Here is a 19483-nt window from a genome sequence, read left to right on the forward strand (position 1 = left end):
GAGTGCAGTAGCGTTGATCTCGGCTCACTGCAACCTCCACCTCTTGGGTTCAAGCGATTCTCCTGCCTCATTCTCCCTAGCAGCTAAGACTGCAGATCCCCCCTACCATGCCCAGCTAATTCTTTTTTTAAGTAGAGATGAGGTTTCACCATATTGGCCAAGCTGGTCTCGAACTCCTGACCTTGTGATTAGCCCGCCTTGGCCTCCCAAAGTGCTGTAATTACAGGCGTGAGCCACTGGGCCCAGCCTAATTTTTAACTTGGATTGGTTTAAGAGGTGGGGGTGATATTAAATACTGCTGAGTCAAAATCACCTTTTTTTTTATAATTTCCACTTTTAACTATAGGGTAGTACATGTGCAGGTTTGTTTCATGGGTGTATTGTGTGATACTGAGGTTTGGGGTACAAATGCTCCCATCACCCAGGTGGTGAGCACAGCACCCAGTAGGTGGCCTTTCAGTCCCTGCACCCCTCCTCTTCTCCCAGTGTTCACTGTTCCCATTCTTATGCCCATGTGTGCTCAACATTTAGCTCCCAAAATGCACCTTCTCTATGCTTCATTCATGGTCCCTGCACAGTACGACAGGAGGAGGAAATGCTGCTGATTATGACATCTCTCCATCTGCCAGTTTTATTTCTAGATTATAACAAGGACAATTTGTGGAAAGCCGCTGCCAAGAGACTGTAAACTGAAAGACAAGCATTCAGTCTGAAAAAATATGAAGTCATCATCCTGGTGGCTGCTGTCCACAAATTTGAAAGAGTTGAGGAAGAAAATTTATTTTTGAAAAGCTCAGGTGCAAAGACACCTAAGTTCTCCTTCTAGTCTTTTCCTCAAAAGTGCAGGGGCTAAGGCTTTGGGAAAGGACCTCTGGAAAGTCACAGAAAAGGCATCCGCAAAGGATGGAAGAAGACGGAGGGCAGTGTCTGCTGTGCCCCATTGGGAGTGGCTAGGACCTCTGCAGCTCTGACCCAGCTTTGCCATCTGAGCAAAAGAGGAGCTTGGTCTACCTGAGAAGTCTATTAAATAATATAGTGGTTCAGTCCAAATCGGAGCTTGGCTCTGAGTTCGCCAACAGTGTGCTTAAATACGGTGACTTACACTGAGCTGAAGGGCTGTTCGGTGCATTTTGTAAAGATCTGTCTGAGTGTGTGGAGGTTTTTTGAAATCAAAAAGGTAAGAAGAGATCAGTGACTGATAAATCTTTAATATAAAAATTGTACAAGAATTTTGATACAAATTACAAGAGGTATTTGGACAAAATATGAATAAAATTCCATTTACATCCCCAAACCCTTATGCATTTTATGCAAAAGACACACTGTAGGCAGTTATAGTACAGAAAATACAACCAAAGGAATATAGCAAATAAAAAAATTTACCTTACACTACCAATAAAAACAAAAAGCAAAACAGAACAAAACAAAAATAAACGCTTGTTTAAGGTACATACAGTATTTCAGAAGCTACCAACGTCACAATGATTAGATCAGGGCGATGCAAGCTGACCCCATCCCTTGGTGCAGTTATCTTTTGTAGTACAGACTTTGATTCTGAGGCAGGCTTATTGGAAGAGACTGGTTTTATGCAGATGAGAACAAAAAAAGGACTCAACTGCTAAACTCTGGGAGAGGGAGGGGACATATCTTGGTGAAAATTCCTTTCTTCAAGATATTTCAATTCCTTTTGGCCACTTTTGCTGTCAAATATGAAGGCTAAGTCTAATATGTTTGTCACTGGAGACACACCAATGGGTCTAGAGTGAGTGGGAGATACGTGTTCTCCCAGCCGTGTGAGGGATCTTGCTAGTTCTAAAAGGACTACCCCATCACCAGGAGGGGAGAACAGAGCACTTGCTTTCCCAGTTCCCCAACCTGCCCCTTCCCCTCACCTTTGGGGAAGCAGAAAAGCAGCAAGGACTTCATGGAAGAAGCCAGGCAAGGTGTGAGGGGAGTGGGGAAATGAGCTTTTGTCTCACTTGGGAAACACCCACGGGCGTGTCAGTCACCCTCATACAGCGGAGTGAGCTACACATGAAGAGCCCAGGTCGCCTAAAGCCCAAGTCTTCTCCTGATTTCTCAACCGTCCTCACCCCTCTGACCTTCATGTACCCATGTTTAGCTCTCCTGCATTCTTCATACTGGCACTGGCTGGAAAATGGTAAGATTCTCTGCAAGGCAGCTGAACCAAAGTTTGCACAGGAAAGTGAATGCACCATATATTAGAAATCTTAGATAGTCTTATCAGGTTATTATATAATACTAGAACATCTCATTCATATAATTCATGTTATGTAAACCCTGGACAGGGCAGAACACACGTTTCCAAAGCGATTAAAACCAGGATGAGGGAGAGCGTGTTCTACCTTCTTGCTCAAACACTATTTTTTTTTTAGGGGGGGTAGGTGAGATCAGAAGCGCAAAGGGTGGGATTAAGAGAGACGACGGAAAAGTCAGGGGAGATTAAGATACATAACGAGAGGAATGGATTACTCTGTACAAAGACATGCAAAAACATTCCAAATTGAGTACTAGATTAACAAAAAAACAGCCTTGGTTTATACATCTCAAGTGAATCTATTAACTCAGCACATTGTCTGGGAGTTCAAGAGCATCACGCCTCATGAACCGATGCCACTCACGGTGGCTACAGCACCGATTCACAAGTGGGGTAGGGGATGCTTTGTCTCCTAGCATGGAAAAGGCAGGCAGTGAGACTCCCACTGAAACAGTGCCAGCTCAGTTCACCTTGCAGGGACTGGAGCTTTCTCCCTCTCTTTTGAGAAACATATCCAGGGCCAGATGAATGGAGCTCTCACACACCCAGCATCTCCCCAGAGTCACCTCTCAGTCCTTGCATTCCATGACAGAAGTGGGCAGAGCCAGTGAATAATTGATGGATTTGCCATCTTAGCTGTGCATTATCTCAACATCACATTTGGCAACAGGAAGCCTTATAAAATCTTGGTATAGCACTTAGATACTCTCTCTTCAAGAAATATACTTTTAATACTATCTACTTCTCTCCATTTTTCTTAAAATACCTCTTTCTGCTCTTCCTTCCCTTCAAAGATTCTTTAAAAAAAAAAAAAATGAAACAAAGCATTAAAAGAACTATGACAAGTGTCCTTAAGCATCCCTGTTATTTTAGAGTTAAGGGGTGAAAGCTAATATCGGTGAGCAGAACTTGTGCAATTTTGGCAACTGGGTTTTCAATTAAGATTTTATTAAGACGTCTGATAAATGATTATAATATATACACACTGAGGAACTGAAGAAGTATTAAGTCGACTACCTGCCTTTTCTCTGACCCAAGAGTCCTTGCTCAAAGTGCTTTTCTTCCCACTGGTTCATGAAATGATGTAGCACAGATTTGTCAACATAGATCTGTCACACTGTCTAGCCCTAAAGCTGTTGCTTTCCTCACCTTGCTAAAGTTCACATGGAAGATGATACCAATACCTGCATATATCTTATCTGGTTAATATCTTGTTGAAATGCGACTGTTTGTAATGGGGACAGCTATCTTCTGTGAGACCCGCTGCGGGAAGGTTGGAAGGAAGCAACCTTCCTACTTCCAGAAAGAAGATGTGCGAAAGATCTTGCATCTCTTTTAGTCACTACCTACCACTTTTCAACCAACATTTTGAGTACTTCAGTATACAAAAATAGCAGCTAATCCTGACACATTGTTTGGGCTCAAGGCATTTTGGAATGTAACATTTTCATGTATTCTTCCTTTGTACCTTTGGTCCCCCATCACTCGATTTTCTAAAGCTCACTGTACTTGTACTTACCAAAGTTCTTCAAAGTGGAGAATTTACCTTTTACCCAGAGGGTGGTCCTCGTCTTAATGATTAAAGTCCAAAGCCTGGTGCCATTTATTTTAGATTGTCAGTCCAGTTGGACAAAATAAATTAATCTATCATGTTACACTATGGATTTGGAGGGTCACTGAAAAACACATTTGTACATCTGGATCAATGATTTGATGCCATAGATAAGAAAAAAAACTACCATGCATAACCAGTTTACAACATGTGCACTTTTTGAAGGGGAAGAAAAACATTTTAATCTTTTCCTTACAGATTAGGGGGCAATATAATCTTACTTATGCCACTGACTTGTAGGAAAATTTGCTTCAATTATAGCGTCGCACCCATTACTCCCAAAATGGATAGGCATGGAATTGCAATACTTAAGTTTTCAAAGAAGCAAAGGATGCTGTCACAGACAGCGTCTCTCTACAGACCCTTTAGTTAAGAAGTCATCTTGTTACTGTTCACTTAATAGCTGGAGAGGGCATAGAGAGGCAGCCTTGGGTTTCCCAAAGACACAGTAGGTGTGTGTATGTGCTTTTATGTTAGGAGGGGAGGAAGAGAGGTAAGAAGAGAGAGGAGAGAGAGGAGAGACAGCGAGAGAGAGAGAGAGAGAGAGAGAGAGAGAGAGAGAGAGAGAGAGAGAGAGAGAGAATGATTGTGGATGTGTGTGTACATCAGGGAACTCGATGGGAAAGCCTAGCCCTTGTAGTCAATTTCTCCTTCACAAGGGGATAAACAGGCAATTACGCATCCTTTTATATTTGATGGCCAAGTGCTGAACTGGAAAGCACACTATTAGTTTGTGTCCCTTCAGGGCCAGGGCAATAAGTAGCCAGGAGAGCTGGGCTGAAGCAGAGAGGGTGTTGTCTGCTGTTAGTGTGACAGTCTTGTCAGCGGCGTTCACATTACTGGAAGGTAATAAAGTGACAAGTACGTTATTAGAAAGATATGAGGTGAAATTGAACTGAAGCTTCTTGCTGCTCAGTCCTGGCTTTTTTCTTTCGTCTTTTGTAATGGTCCACTATTTGTTACAAACTGAGCCCTGTCTTCATACCCCATATAAAAAAGATTTTTTTTTCCTGCAGTAAAGGTCAAATGAATTTACAACAACACTTTAGAGGAGAAGAATAAAGATAGTTTTATGACAACTATAGTATGTTGCTTCAAAAATATATATAGCATTATAATGAACAATAATGCTGATCCAATTCAGTGTACTTGTAAAAATGCTTTTTTTTAACCTTCTGTTATTAAGCATTTGGATTTTTCAACAAACGACAAAAAGACAGTATTTGACATACAGTTATTGCCGAATGACCAGAAAAATCATTTTGTGCAAGATGTGGGAAGGATGAGGATGATGAAACCACACAAGGATGGACAGGTGTGTGAGTAACAGCGATAGGAGGTAACTCACTAGTCAGCTGTACAGCTGGATTCACATAATACTGTTTGAAAATGACTATTTATGGTGAGCAACACTCCAGCTACAGGAAATACCGGACCCGTCTGGGACAGACCAAAATGACCTTAGTACTAACGCAAGCAAGACCATCACACGTGGTTTATCTCTGAGGGAAAACATGAAAAGCTGCTTGTGTACCTCACAGAAGAGTAAATGAGCTCCCATTTTGCTCAAGGTCTTTAGCCTGGTACTAATTACAATCACGGCTTTGTTGTGTCGCTACAGCGGCCAGCAAGAGCAACGATCAAGAAAGGAACGATCTAAGCTGGTGCCACTTGCACCTACTCCTCCATTTGAATGAAAACGGGGTTTTACCACTGGCCTTTTCTATAGCCCAGCTGACCCCTGGCATCTTTTGCTTCGCAGGGGATTCCAGCAAGACTTCCCACTCAAAAACAAAGCAAAAGCAACCAAAACCCCACAACTGTTGGCTCTTTCTGACCCCAAAGGAACTTCAGCTATTCCACTTAGCTCCTTGGTTTCCTAATCGCTTCTTCAGAGCTGACTCACCTGGTCACGAGAACTCTGCAGGTCACTAACATCAATAGTCCTTCCTCTCGAGCAAACACTTCAGTGCATTAGCGATTTCCTTTTCCAGCTACGCTCTACTTAGTTCTGATGAACACACTGTGATCCTATTGGTACCTTTTACTGCCCATCTTATTCATTTAGATTCATCCCCAAAAAATAGACAATGCGAGGGAAAAGCAAAACCACCTAAGTATTTCAAGTTTTGCAGAAGTGATTTTCAAAAATTAAATTCGTTTGTTGTAATTTATAAAAAGAAGCTCTTAAGAAAAGGGTGTGACCACAAGATGAAAGTTTTTTCTGGATGATTTATTTCTTGATGATAGCAGGTGTAGCGTGTCTTATGACCGCTGAATTTTATTTACTCTGTTAGTCAATCTAACCCAATGTTAACAGACCAGATACAAGTTAGGACTGCTCAGGTCAAGTCATCAGCAGTTAGCAGCATGTCCGTCTCAATCTGGTGACTAGCTTATGTTTTCATTGTCAACGGCCCTCATTCTCATTTGCTTGGCACACATCTGGGGTGTGTACAGAGAAAGGGGAAAAAAAGGTCACACTGTATTTGGTGGGAACCTCGTGCATAGCTTCTCCTCAGTAAAATGAGGAGACTGCCTCTGGAACAGCCCATTCTTGATATAGTCAAAGATTTTTTTCCCCCCTTAGAGCAATGTATGCTAATGCGGCTGTTAACCAGTTAAGTGCCTTTCTTCTCTTACTGGAAAGGCCTGGAAATTCATGACAAAAGAAATAACCACTATGAGGACAGTGGCACCATTGTGCCAAAAAGGTTTCAAAAAATGTTTGCCATGTTGAAAAGGAAAGCACTAACAACTTCAAACCTTTAAAAGGCAACAGGCTGAACAGGGCAGCTGGCTAAGATCTGGAATGAGTTACATTGGGTTGACGTATTTAAATACACTTAATACCAGAATAAAGAATGCCAAGGATTTTTATCACACTTTTAAACCAAATTACTTATTATCTATCCTTTTCCTTGCCTTCTTTCCATAGCATGCAGATATTCCTGAAAGCAGACTAAACCTGATATTTACAAAAATAGTTTTATATGATCAAGACAGTAATTTTCAACATCAGCTAGAGAACATGCACAGTAACACTGGCTAATTTTGTACCTGTGATAAACTGGCTAAAACCAATCACACGGAAAGAAGCTTGTTAGATGCAAATCTACATCACTATTAATTTTCAGCCAGCACAGAATGGATGTGGATGGAGAGAAACTGTTTAACAACAGGAAAAGTCCTGTGAAAAAATACATGAGTAGGAATAGGCAAAGATGAAGAGCTCAATGACTAAAATGCTGATCTCTTTATCCTTCCTGTTTGCAAGTAAGCCATGGGATCACCATCTTAACTAGAATTCTAGTTAAGCCCAAATACTACACTCAGGCACACACTCAAGAACGAGGAAAACGTTAGGAACCAAAGAATTGTACATTTTATGATTTTCCGTTGCATGTACTACATCCATTCACTGCCCCATCCCTTTTAAGCAAATAGGCTTTATACTGGAAAATGTTATTTACTCATTTAGAAGGCCACTGTAACGACTGGGCACTTGAGGCACAAAAGTAGTAGCAAATAGGGGAGATTCTTCAAAAGTGTCAGCTGTCCAGGACTTATTGCCATTTCTCTGACAAAACACAGGTGAACACATTCATGTTTCCAAGCAAGGGAAACTACTAGAATCTCATTACTTCTGGACTTAACTGGCTATACACATTAGCTTGGTTTGCAGCAAGTAACAAACATTTGTTCTAAGCCTGCTTCATTTGCTGATGTGACCTGCTGACAGCTATATAACTCACCCACGAGAGCTATCTGACCTTTTATTTGACACTAAACAGACTAAACATTGCTTTTGTACAAGATGAGTTCTAATAACTCAACCGAGTATAACTTTTCAAAGTTGCTGAAATAAAAATGTGTATTTGTTTTCATAAAACTACATGTACTCTATGCACGTTGCAAAAGCCAGAGTTTCTATGTTTTGTTGGGATACTAAAAATATTTTCCCACCCATTTTGAATCTAATCGAATCTAGTTAAGATGGTAATGGGGCAACAGCACAATACAGAGAACGCTGAGAGGGCCAAAATGTTTGCAAACAAACTTTCATTATTCTAGTTCAATCTTTCACAAACATACTGTACAGAGTCTTAAATGGTATAAAACAAAGGAAAAACATCTCTGTCTATTCAATTTAACATAACACCAAAATAAAGCAGTTAAGATTTTGGGGAATTCAAAGGTACAAGAAAACAAAAACAGTTATTACTAATTCCTCAGCTTTTACCATAAACACTTGTTATTTAACATAGTGTTTGATATAGTTTCTTTTGTACTGCAAATACTTTTGGTCTTTCCTCCCTGTGGAACAAATGAAGAATTAAAATGATCTCTATCGCATCCTCTGAGGGAGGTGAAAAGATAAAGCTCCTAGACACAGCTAGCTTATCGTTAAGAATCTATTGTTTCTGAAATTTTCACAAATAAAAATACTGAATCCCCAACTAATGATGCTTATTTTGGGAAACAATAAATACTGTGAGGTACAATAAATCCTACAGGAATAATAACAACAACAGAAACATATTAACAGTTTCCTTTGGCAAATTTAACGGAAGTGAATCCTGATGTGAACATAGAAAAAATAGTTACAAAAACATATGAAAAATGGAAACAACATAAGTTAAAATGAAGGGGTATTTCTAACTTTTAGACTGATGAGAGAAATGTCTGAGGCCATTCAATGCAAACAAGAAATACATTCTCTTCAAATTATTGCGTATTGTTTGACAAAATATTCCTTGTTTATCTCCTTTTCCCTTCCACTTAAAAAAAAAAAAAGACAACAAAACAGTCTGCAATGCACACCCTAATGGTTTTGGCTGCAGACTGAACTTGAGTAAATATCATCATTTAGTCAGTATGTTGTGGTAGCTGAGGCTGCCGATGTGGTTAACCAGCTCAGGCAACATGTGTAAACATCGGAAACAAAACAAAACAAAAAGGGTTGGAGAACAGTCTCTTCCCTCTCTCACTCTCGATTGCTTGGTTTCAGGCTTGCTTTCATTTCTCTCTGACAAATCGTGTGGGGAAACACAAAACACTCAACAGTGAGACATCCTGCTTTAAAACCCTCTTCTTCTGGCTTTTCAGAAAAGGAGTGTTGCTCAATTCAAGTTTAGCACATGTTTTCAAAGCTTCCAAGTACTGCCGCTGTTAAATGCCTTTTGATTTTGTCTATCAAACAGGCCTGAATTATGGTACGACTGCAAAATTTGCAACAAATTAGGCAGCCATACAACAGACCGACCCAGTTCAGAGGATTTCTTTTTAAAGGATAAGGGCTAGGGCCTTGGAAATGAGTGTTCAACTCTTTTACTGTATTCATTTTTGTTCCGTAGTGGGTAATTTGGGCTTTGTATTCTGAAATATTATCCTGACTCTGAAGAATAAATGCCTTGGCTGTTTCACACCACATAATTTTGTTTTCCTTTTATGTAACTTAACATATAAGCAAGAAGGATGCAATGTTGATTCTAGTAACATTCGGCACTTGAAAGAATCACCAAGTGTTTTTCTAAAAAGCGGTTTTTTGGTGGCCAACGAATTGGCCTGTGGTTATGTTGAGTGACTAATTGTATTTTCGTTTCTGGAAACTTGTGCAAAGTTGGCAGTTCTGTGTTAACACTAATACTTTTGTTTGGCATTCGTGCCCTATACTGACCAGACCATTTTTATACAAGTGAAGTTTTTTTAAAAAAGACACTTACTGAAGTATGGCAATAGTTTAAGGATAAAAAGAAGCATGGATATTACACATCCCCTTGTAGTGTTTGAAAAAAAGTGCATGACGGGATTTGTACTAGTACAGGACATTTTTAAAAATCAGATCTGTGCTGTAAAGCATGCCAGCACCTCTTTACCACTATTATCTAACAGGTAGTAAAAACAAGACCATGTATTTTTTAAAAAAAAAAAAAATGTGCATTAATGCTAACATAAATGAATAGAGCTAGCCAGCAAACTATTTTTTTTCCTGCATATCTAACAGCTGGATGTAACTGTAAAAATTAAACAAAAGTTAAACAACCATCAATACAATTGTTTTACATCAATGGCCCCTCAAGGCTAAATATTTACAGGTGAATCTGCCATGCTTTAATTGAAGATTCTTTCAAAACCTTAAAGTTCACAAAAGACAACTATAAGAAGGTCCTTTTTGTTTCTTTTTTCTTTTTTTTCCCTTTTATTTTTGCAGGCAACAGTCATGGGTACAAGAAATTGTCTCTTTGGGGAAGACCAAGAATTATTCTGTCAAAACTGGGGGCTAGTTGCACATGATGTGTGTGTGTGTGTGTGTGTGTGTGTGTGTGTTTAAAGGGGTACTCTGCTTTCACCCTCAAATCAAAGATACCTTACCCTCCCCAAAACCATAAAGGAAAAGTAAAAAAAATTCAAAAGCACCTAGTGTTTATCTTATTTATCTCAAGGAAATACGTGTGTGTTTATGTAGCCACAGAGCATACATAAATGCACGCGCACGCGCACACACACACACACACACGCACGCACACACACCCCGAGTACATAAGCGCACACTGACTATGGCAGTTCAAACACGTAGGCCATCTGGTGAGAGCTGGCATTTGTAGTGTCCATTCTGAGACTAATCTACTGAAGTGAAGGGAATGTTTTTGTGGAGATTAGGGTTCTGACTGTGCCGATTTCGGCTTCGTACAGAGGAAAACATCATATTGCAACCTGGGACTTTGCACTTGTGCATTTCTCGCAAATGCACAGTTTTGTAGTGCACTCTCAGGGTCCCCTTGTTGCTGTACATTTTGTGGCAAATGTTGCACATGATCCCACCATTGCTCCCAGACAAGCTGCTGAACATAAGAGATCCTGAAACTTCAGCTCCTAGGCTGCCAGGAAGGGCAGGGGCCTCGGCCTTGTGTGCCGACTCCCCACTGTCACTCGCCCCATCAATGTCATCAAGAAGAATCCCCTCGTCACTGCCTGCGTCGGATTCTCTGGAGGAATGGATGCTGCTGCTGGACTGGAGGCTGGAGGTGGTGCTCAAGTCAAGGACCATGTAGTCCTCTGCCATGCCTCTCCCATACCCGTTCAGGTGGGAGTCTTCAGTCCCTGCGGGAGAGGAGGCGTCTTCCCTGACATCGAGCCCCAGAGGGTGCTGGGCACCATAGATCTTCACCAAAAATTCATCGCGGAGGTCCTTGCTAAGGGAGGGCTGCGATGAGTCCAGGCCCATGTCATCGAGTTCTTTGGTCAACAGTTTACGATGTAGGTTTATGTTGGCACTGTGTCTAGGAAAATAAGAGGGAAGGGGGGGTAGGTGGATAGGGGGTGGGGAGGGGTGAGAAAAAGGAGAGCATTTTAAAATTGATTCAGCTTTCACGAGGTATCAAATAAGCACATTCACTGCTAATTATACCATTATAAAAGCAAGCATTCCCCTATATCCTCAGGATCTGGGAGTTAGTGGTGATGGTGGGAGGTGCAATCAGGGAAACTTTCCATTAATATAATTTTTATAAGACAGTAAAATTTGTCAATGGTAGGATGAATGCAAACCCGTGCACCCTTTTCTCAATGATTTCTCTGTTAGTTTTACTATGTAGCAGCATCAGCTGCAGAGAATCTCATGACAGAGATTTTGGAATATATATTAAATAGAATAAGAGAACAGAAACTTTCTGCTTGTCTAAATGGAATAGTCTAAATTTACCTAGAAACAAGAAAAATAAACATTTTCTATACAGAACACTGTATTTCGAGGTATAGAAATAATTCATTTTTTAAAAACGTAAATAGTCTAGATAATTTAGAGATAACTTCAAAAAATAATGAAATCTTCCTTCTCGACTCTCTATATTTCAAGTTTTAAGGAAAAACAACAGCTAAATAGATTAAAACAATTTGAAATAGGGTTACAGACTGTCTTTAACAACACAAATGCCTTTTCTCAGAATCATTTAAGAATCCAGTTAAATCTAATAATAAAATACATTTACTTTTTAGAAGAATCTGCATTTTAGAGTCAAAAATATTTTCATCGAGTAATTCTATTTTAAAATTTAATTATTTAAGACAAAAACTGAAAAACAGAAACTTTTAAAAAAATAAAGCCCACCCACCTTTATAAAAAAAAAAGTCACAGTAAACAACAGGAAAAAACCCAAAGGTACAAAAATTAAAACACAGTAAGTACAAAAAAAAAAAAATCAAGCACAACAATAACATCTATTTTAACAACTGAAACCCATACTTCTTAGACAAGCAAAACTTTTATTCTACTCATTGAGTGCTTTGCTTGTATATTAAAAAAAAAAAGGATTTGTCCCAGAGAATCCACTGGGACATTGTGATTTACAAAGCCTGATATGTTATCATCTATCTGAAAACATTGCCTTTGTATTTATATCCCCCATTTATTTTTAAAGTGCCCTTGGGCATATACCTCTCTCCACCTGCAAAGGCTCACATGTTCAACAGTACCTAAATTGAAGGTTACCCTTCCAAAAAATAAACTACTATATCTACAGATAAATAAAAGCTTCTCAATACTGGTGGAAGCTCTACATCTTGGAGAAGTAATTGTGATAAAAGAAATGACCTAAATGGCTGATATAAAGTTCAACAGACCTCCCGATTATAATTAAAAGTATGGAAGACCAAAATATATCATTCCATTTGGTGACAAACACAGCTGATATTTCTTAAGAGATGGTTGAGAGGTATGTGCCTCAGAGACAAGAAAGGTGGGGAAGACTTCTCCACCTTTCCACACAAGACAATATACAGCACTCTGGGTTTTAAGGGGCAGAGGGCAGTAGCCCTCTCCAACTGCACTTAGGAAGGCTGAGCTTACCTTGTGACAATAAGATCAGCTTTCTAATCTTTTGCTAAATCGATCACAAAAGAAAGCAAGAATGAGAGACAGAGAGAGAGAGAGAAAGAGAGAGAAAGAGAGAGAGAGAAAACAAATTCACATTCTAGACATCTGGTTTTGAAAAACTTAAACAATAAAATAGGGATTTAAAATGTCTGATCACAAAATTATTTTCTGTCATAAGCGATCATCCCATATGCTGTCTTGATGATTTTCAGATCAGCTGTATAATCCAAAAATCATAAATCAAATTAAAATAAACCAAATTCACAGCATCATCACCATCATCCACAAATGAGTTCTAAACAGATGCATGCACTGTGTGGTTATGCAAATGATAAACAGAAGTTGTCCTCACGGTCCCTGCTCTGACACAGTAATTCCCCGTTCCCTTGGTGTCAGATGGCAGATGACTCCAAGCGCAGGTTGCTAAGCCAAGTGCAGGAAATGCCTACTGTGAGGTCTTTACTCTGACATGTGGGTACAACACCACCAGAGTTATTACAAGAATGTGGAAGTAGAGTTATGCTATGCACTATTATTCTATTGATAAAACAATCTGCCAACTATAAGCAGCTCATGAAATCCTACCCATTTATTATTTTTAACACCTCCTCCTTTCTTAATTTCACGAGCACATATTTTGCAGTGAGTGTAATCTAGAACTCTGTTGTGTCTCACACATCTGCAGCTACCACTTCCTAGGTTCACTGCTGAGAAAATAGCAGCCAGACACACAGCAGTTGCATCAAGACACACTGAATAAGGAAGAATAAATTAACATTGAGAAAAGGACACACTGATCACCCAGATGGACACATCTTCCCTAAGATGACTTGTGAAATTACACATCTCCACCAATATGTTACCAGGAAGAGATTTTCTCTTCATTTCTCACTTACAGCAGTAGAAATCTGTAATCTAATTAGATGATGTACCAGCCCTCAATATCTGTCAACCAAACGATGTGCAGAAATGTGTAGACCAGCTCTGGCACTCTGTTCAACAGTGTCCCTTTTCCGCTGTCAGCAGTACTGTTGGCCTCTGCTAATATAATTACATTGACTTTTATTCAATTAAGTGCCATCCCTCACTTTAAAAAAAAAGCTACTTTATCAATTGATTCAGGTGTAATACAATAATAAAGATGAACTCATGGCAGTGCATTAGCTCTGCTCTTCATAACTTCAGTACACGGGTTCATTCATGGTAGTCGATTTCCATTATGCAACCACAGTTCAAGAGAATTGATTCTTTTACGTTCAATTCTTAATCTATTTCATTTTTGTTTAATAATCCTCCTAAATGCCATATGCAAAACACTTGAAGTGGAGATAGGAAGGATGGACTGAGGAAAGTCTACTGGTTCACTCTCATGATAGTGGGCTTGAAGATTTTCTCACAGACTCACACAGTATTCCTAAGATATCAGGAAGGAAAGCAGACTAAAATTCTTTTGAGAGTACTGATCCTGCCCCATGAGAGGTTAGGGTTCAGTCTCCACAGAATGGACAAAAGACAGTACTTGATTTTAACAAAGACCTATTGTTGGACTCTTGAATCGGTCAATCTAGACCATTAGCTGTCATAAAATACTGTCCTCATGAGACACAAAGACCTAGGTTAATAGCAATTTGAGGAATACTTCAAGTTTATCTGGATCAGCAAAACTGAAGAGGTGAAAAGAAAGGGAAGATGGAAGAGACACAGAAAGAACTCTCGTCTGATTACCTACTGATAATCAGATGTAGAGAGAAGACCCTAAATTGGGAGGAAGGCCACAGAGTGCTAGAAACAGGAGGAGGACTACCCGGTAGAGGAAGCCATACTCAGTTCTATGTAACAATTGGAACAAAGAATCCAAGAAGAAACCAATTTTGAATTCTCCCAGGATAGAGATGGTTTTTCTAGAAACAGATTAATCTTCTGAATATTTATCTCTAGGAAAGAGGGAAGAATAACCATTAACAAAAAACTAGACTGTATTAGAATTTCTACATTCTATAAGAACATAAACAGTAGAAAGCTTGTTTCTACTTGCTTTGATTTGGGAGACAATAAATATATATAGAAGGAAATTCTTCTTACAGAAAAAAAAATGACTGGAATGGAGACAGAAAATGAGTCCATAGGTAGAAGGGGTAAGGATTTGGTCTCAGTAAGTGCAGTAGTACTCATTAAGGCAGTGCTCCAAACCTTAGCCCCAGATGGTCACTTTCAAGAACATAGCTAAATCTTATTCAATCTTGTGTGTCCTGCAGGTAAAGCACAATACTCTGCACAGAGGACATACTTAAAAGTACATTTGTTTCCCTTCCATCAATAATATGCACGAGTCTTTAAGAAGTATTTCCCAAAATACACTGTAGAAGAGAAGAAAACAATGATCCCAATGTAGGACTCATGTAACAGAATATCCAAGAAAAGGTTGTAGTGACACCACAAAGGGTAACTATGACACTATTAATACCCTGGTGTGTTATAAGGGAATGCCACAAAATTAGGGCATGAAAAAGTCCTATAATTTGGGCTATGCTTGGAATTACAAATGCTTCCTTTAAACCTCTGTACTCTTTCTATAATGTGAATATACCAAAAGCCTCTTAAAGACCAAGATCACCTTAAAAGCAAAAAGTTATAAAGCCTTGGACTGAGGGGAGGGTGTTGCAGAACAAAACTGCTTTCTTCTGTGAAATGGTGAGTGGAAGTACTCTAACTGAACTGAAGTGGACTACCAGTCTTTATCTGTTCCTTTGATGAACACTCTACCATGCAACCACAGAAGATAGAAAATTCATCGAATGTAGCCGGGTAAGTGCCAGTGCCCTTTAGAGAAAAAGCAAGTCTTGCCTTCGCCTTCTCTTTCCTCATGCCTCCCTTTCCCACAAATAACTTGCACGAAGACTCGTGCATATTATTTCCCCTTCCCAAATGCCCAGTTAGACTTAATGTGATCTCTAGCCAATAAAAATTAAAACTGAAAACAAAAGCACTATTTAAAAAAAGTGTTTTGAGGTTTTAAACTTGGCTTTAAGATACAGGGCAGGAACTTTAAAACAAACAACAAAAAAACAAGTTGCAAGATGAAATTAGAAAATAAGACTGTGGCAGTCAGAGACTGAATAATGATTTATGGTACAGGTTGCATGAAGTGTCCAACATATAACTCTTAATTATTAATCAGATTTCAGCCATTCTGAACTTAGTGAATCAAAAAAATACTTGATAATTAATTAGAATGCCTCAAGTGAAAAATAATTGAGGTCCCACTTTTTTTAAAATTAGTTTTTGCCTTTATTTTATAGCTCAATTCTGCGATTAAACACACACACAATCTCAAATTCTCGATACTGTACAGGATGATCATGACATATACATAGCAGATACCAGATGCATGCCTATTTGTTTGTATGTGTGTGTGTACATATAAGTATATGGGGAGAGGGGGAGAGAGAGAGATAAATGTATATCCAATCTGGGTTAAGTCTAGATGCTAGGGTTAAGTGTATTGTGGGACTACTGAGTCAATAATACTTTTGAATATAAATGTAAACCTGCTATCCAAATCCACAGAAATGAAAAATTAAAACTTCTGCCTCTCATTAGTCCTTTTCTTATCTGGATTGCTACAATACTATTACACTTACCTCAAAATTTTTGTATTATCATTTATTAATGATAGGATGCTTATGGCTCTGTGCACAAAATGATACTTTCGACAGTATACCTTTCTGTAAAATTAGTAGTTGTTCTACAGTCTATTATTTAAAGATTCTGTCCAAAAGGTCTGAAAACCATCCCCGAGCTCAGAAAGAAAATTCAATGTGAAATTCTAGTGGGTAACACTCAAAAAACCCCAAACGTAAGGAAGTACATATTAAATGCAAAAAACAAAATCTAAGCAAATTCTTGCAAATTAAAAGTATGAAACTCAGTCATTTCAACCCCTTTCAATATAAAACAAATCATCCATACTGGTCACGCAGACAGTTTCCTCTACATTCAAATTATTCACTTGAAGATAAGCTTCCACCAAACTCTTTAGAGGTTTAGCTAATTTACTGCACAGATACGGCACGTCTGTTGTAATAACAGGTAGGATGTATTGGGGTCGACCATTTATCAGAATTAGACTTCTTTTCTCAATTCACAGTGAATTATGCTGCCTACACGACTCCCCTCTCTCAGAGCCTGCCATCCCCGTATGGCCCCTAATGTGGCAGGCAAACAAAATTGACAGTCTCATCTTGTCAACAAGGGGCGATTCTCCTGAGAAGCCATTTAACTTTGCAGGGGAAGCAATGTATTAATGTGCTTGTCCCAGGAATGTTAATCATCTTCAAGCTTCCGATCTAACTTTGACGTGAACGAAATCACCAAATTTGTTTACTAAATGAATCGTAATATGCTAATAAGAAAGCATGACATATATGGAAAAGCCAAACAGATGGTTTGTTTACTCCACTTTGCAACTTTATAAATGTTGTAACTCTGAAGATGTTAGTGAGAATTATTGGTTTGTTGGCAGAGGCAAACATGTCTTTCGCATACTAAATCTGGCGCTACAGTTAGAAAACAATTTGTCATTGCTGTGGAATGCATAAAAAATGTTAATGTAGTGATGGCATTTGGGAAGGCAGATTGGAGGATGGAAAATGTGTATGCTGGATGCTCAGGTTAAGTGTAGAATTGATATCCAGCAGCACCATTACCTAACCATTTTACTTTTGAGTTGTATCTGACACATTGAGGCTTCTCAAGGGTGCTGATTATTCAGTAGGTACCTGTTGCACTGTAATGTGAGATGAGTGTTACACTGTGAACAGGATTATGTTTTCACAGCATTTGGAAATGTTCTCAATCAGGCAGCTCATATGGTGCTCACTTTACTACTACTGTTGGGTAAGAAAAAGCAAAGCCCTGAGCCCCGGCATCTTTTAAGGACTTACTGAGAATAAAGCTGATCTTTAATTTTGAGTTTTATATTTACCTTGGACAAATTAACCCTCAAGTCTTCCACTCCTTGTTTTATATACACTGACTTATGTAAAGATTTTAGAAGATACATTTCCAAAATAATAGGAGTTAATTTTTCTCTTCATATTCAAATTTTTCATTTTAAAAGTAAGGTTTCTTTTCTAATATGTACAACATAAGGCATCAATTTCTTTCTGAGCGTATGTTCAAAGAAAACGCTTCAAAAATAAACATTCAAAAATGTTTTATATCATTAAAATGGTTAATTTGTTATTTGTTGTTGTTGTTGAGACAGTCTTGCTCTGTTGCCCAGGCTGGAGTGCAGTGGTGCGACCTTGGCTCACTGCCACCTCTGACTCAGGTTCAAGCGATTCTCACACCCCAGCTTCCTGAGTAGCTGGGGTTACAGGCATACACCACCATGCTCAGCATTTTTTTTTTTTTTTTTTTTGTCAGTATAGATGGGGTTTTGCTTTGCTGGCCAGGCTGGTCTTGAACTCCTGGCCTCAAGAAATCTGCCTGCTTTAGCCTCCCAAAGTGCTGCGATTATAGGTGTGAGCCACCACACCCGGTCTAAAACGAGTAATTTATGATCTTCTTAAAAGATAACATTCAGGATGCATCAGTTCACAAGGACGGTGACAGTATTTTGTAGGACAATCAATATTATTATTTAGCTATGGCTTTATCTAGAATTCTGTGTTGAAAATGAAGCTAATAAAGACAGCTGAACAAAAAGAGTGAGCATAATCTAATTTACAACTTTGAGTAAATAATGTCAAAACTACCAGCCAAAACATGAAAACTTCATTTAACCAACCAGCAATGCATGTATGCTACTAAATGTTTTAATATTTAGAAACAGAAGATTTTTGTGAAGTTCTTTTTACTTTTTATTTGCACAGGCACAGTCTGAAATGCAGGATTTTGTATTAAAGAAGTACTTATTACCTCTGATGTTATTAACCACTCCCAACATCCTGGTCCTACATATATACATATACATGTTGAGACTACCACGAATCTTGTGGGATTTCCTGTGTATCACCATATAGCACTGCATTTTTTACCTGAGAAATGAGAGCAAAGTGATCTACAGAAACCACTGAGTTCATCTTGCTGCCCAAGGATCACTGTGAAGCAAGAAACATTAGCAACTGTTCCAGCCTGGTGCTTATATCTCATTTGAAAGATCTCATTCCTGACCAACAAAGAAAATTTCAATAAAGTACTTTTACTGATTTAACAACAGTGAGCTCCTGGGATTGTAAGAGTGCTAAGCCTTTTCCAAGGAGAGAAGAAATCAGCAGCTCAAATATAATTAACCTTCCATTCTCAACGCAAACTGCCACGCATAGGAGCTCTGCAGTCTATTAGTGAAGTTATAATGGCCAACAGGCAAAAGCAAAATTGGTCAAAAAGTTGGCTGCTGCTGTCGTATTTTTGGAATTATGATTAATGGCACTAATAATGTGGATGATTACTGATATGTGTATCTCCAGCAGTTTATCATATTGCTTTGGCTGCCTACGTCCACAATAAACAGGATGCTATCATTTACCTCTTTATTGAAGGCAATCGTTCTCTTGAAGGAGCATATTCTAATTACTTCGTAATGTTTTATGTCTTAAACATTTTGCAGCTCTGGACCTTGCCAACTGCTTCGTGTCTACCATTGATTAATTACTGAATGTTTAATCAAAATTTAGAAACTAATGTAGTCATTTATGAGCACACTGCAGTGCCA

The 19483-nt window shown here is 38.8% G+C and overlaps 1 protein-coding gene across 23 annotated transcripts in view; it reads right to left on the bottom strand.

Moving 5' to 3' along the window:
• Positions 1–1188: 1188 nt before the first annotated feature.
• BNC2 (basonuclin zinc finger protein 2) overlaps positions 1189–19483 on the bottom strand; it is a 455794-nt gene continuing 437499 nt past the window's right edge. For 18 of the 23 annotated variants that reach the window (XM_035306273.3, XM_078369605.1, XM_054256362.2 and 15 more), the window contains one exon: positions 1189–11173. In XM_035306273.3, coding sequence (XP_035162164.1) covers positions 10513–11173 — 661 coding nt within the window. In that variant the 3' untranslated portion in view covers positions 1189–10512. Of the gene's footprint in view, positions 11174–12738; positions 12773–19483 lie in introns of all 23 variants that reach the window. The other 5 variants (XM_078369600.1, XM_078369593.1, XM_078369686.1 and 2 more) reach the window with 4 other exon arrangements.

The sequence above is a fragment of the Callithrix jacchus genome, chromosome 1 (genome assembly GCF_049354715.1).
Source record: "Callithrix jacchus isolate 240 chromosome 1, calJac240_pri, whole genome shotgun sequence".
Classification (NCBI taxonomy): domain Eukaryota; kingdom Metazoa; phylum Chordata; class Mammalia; order Primates; family Cebidae; genus Callithrix; species Callithrix jacchus.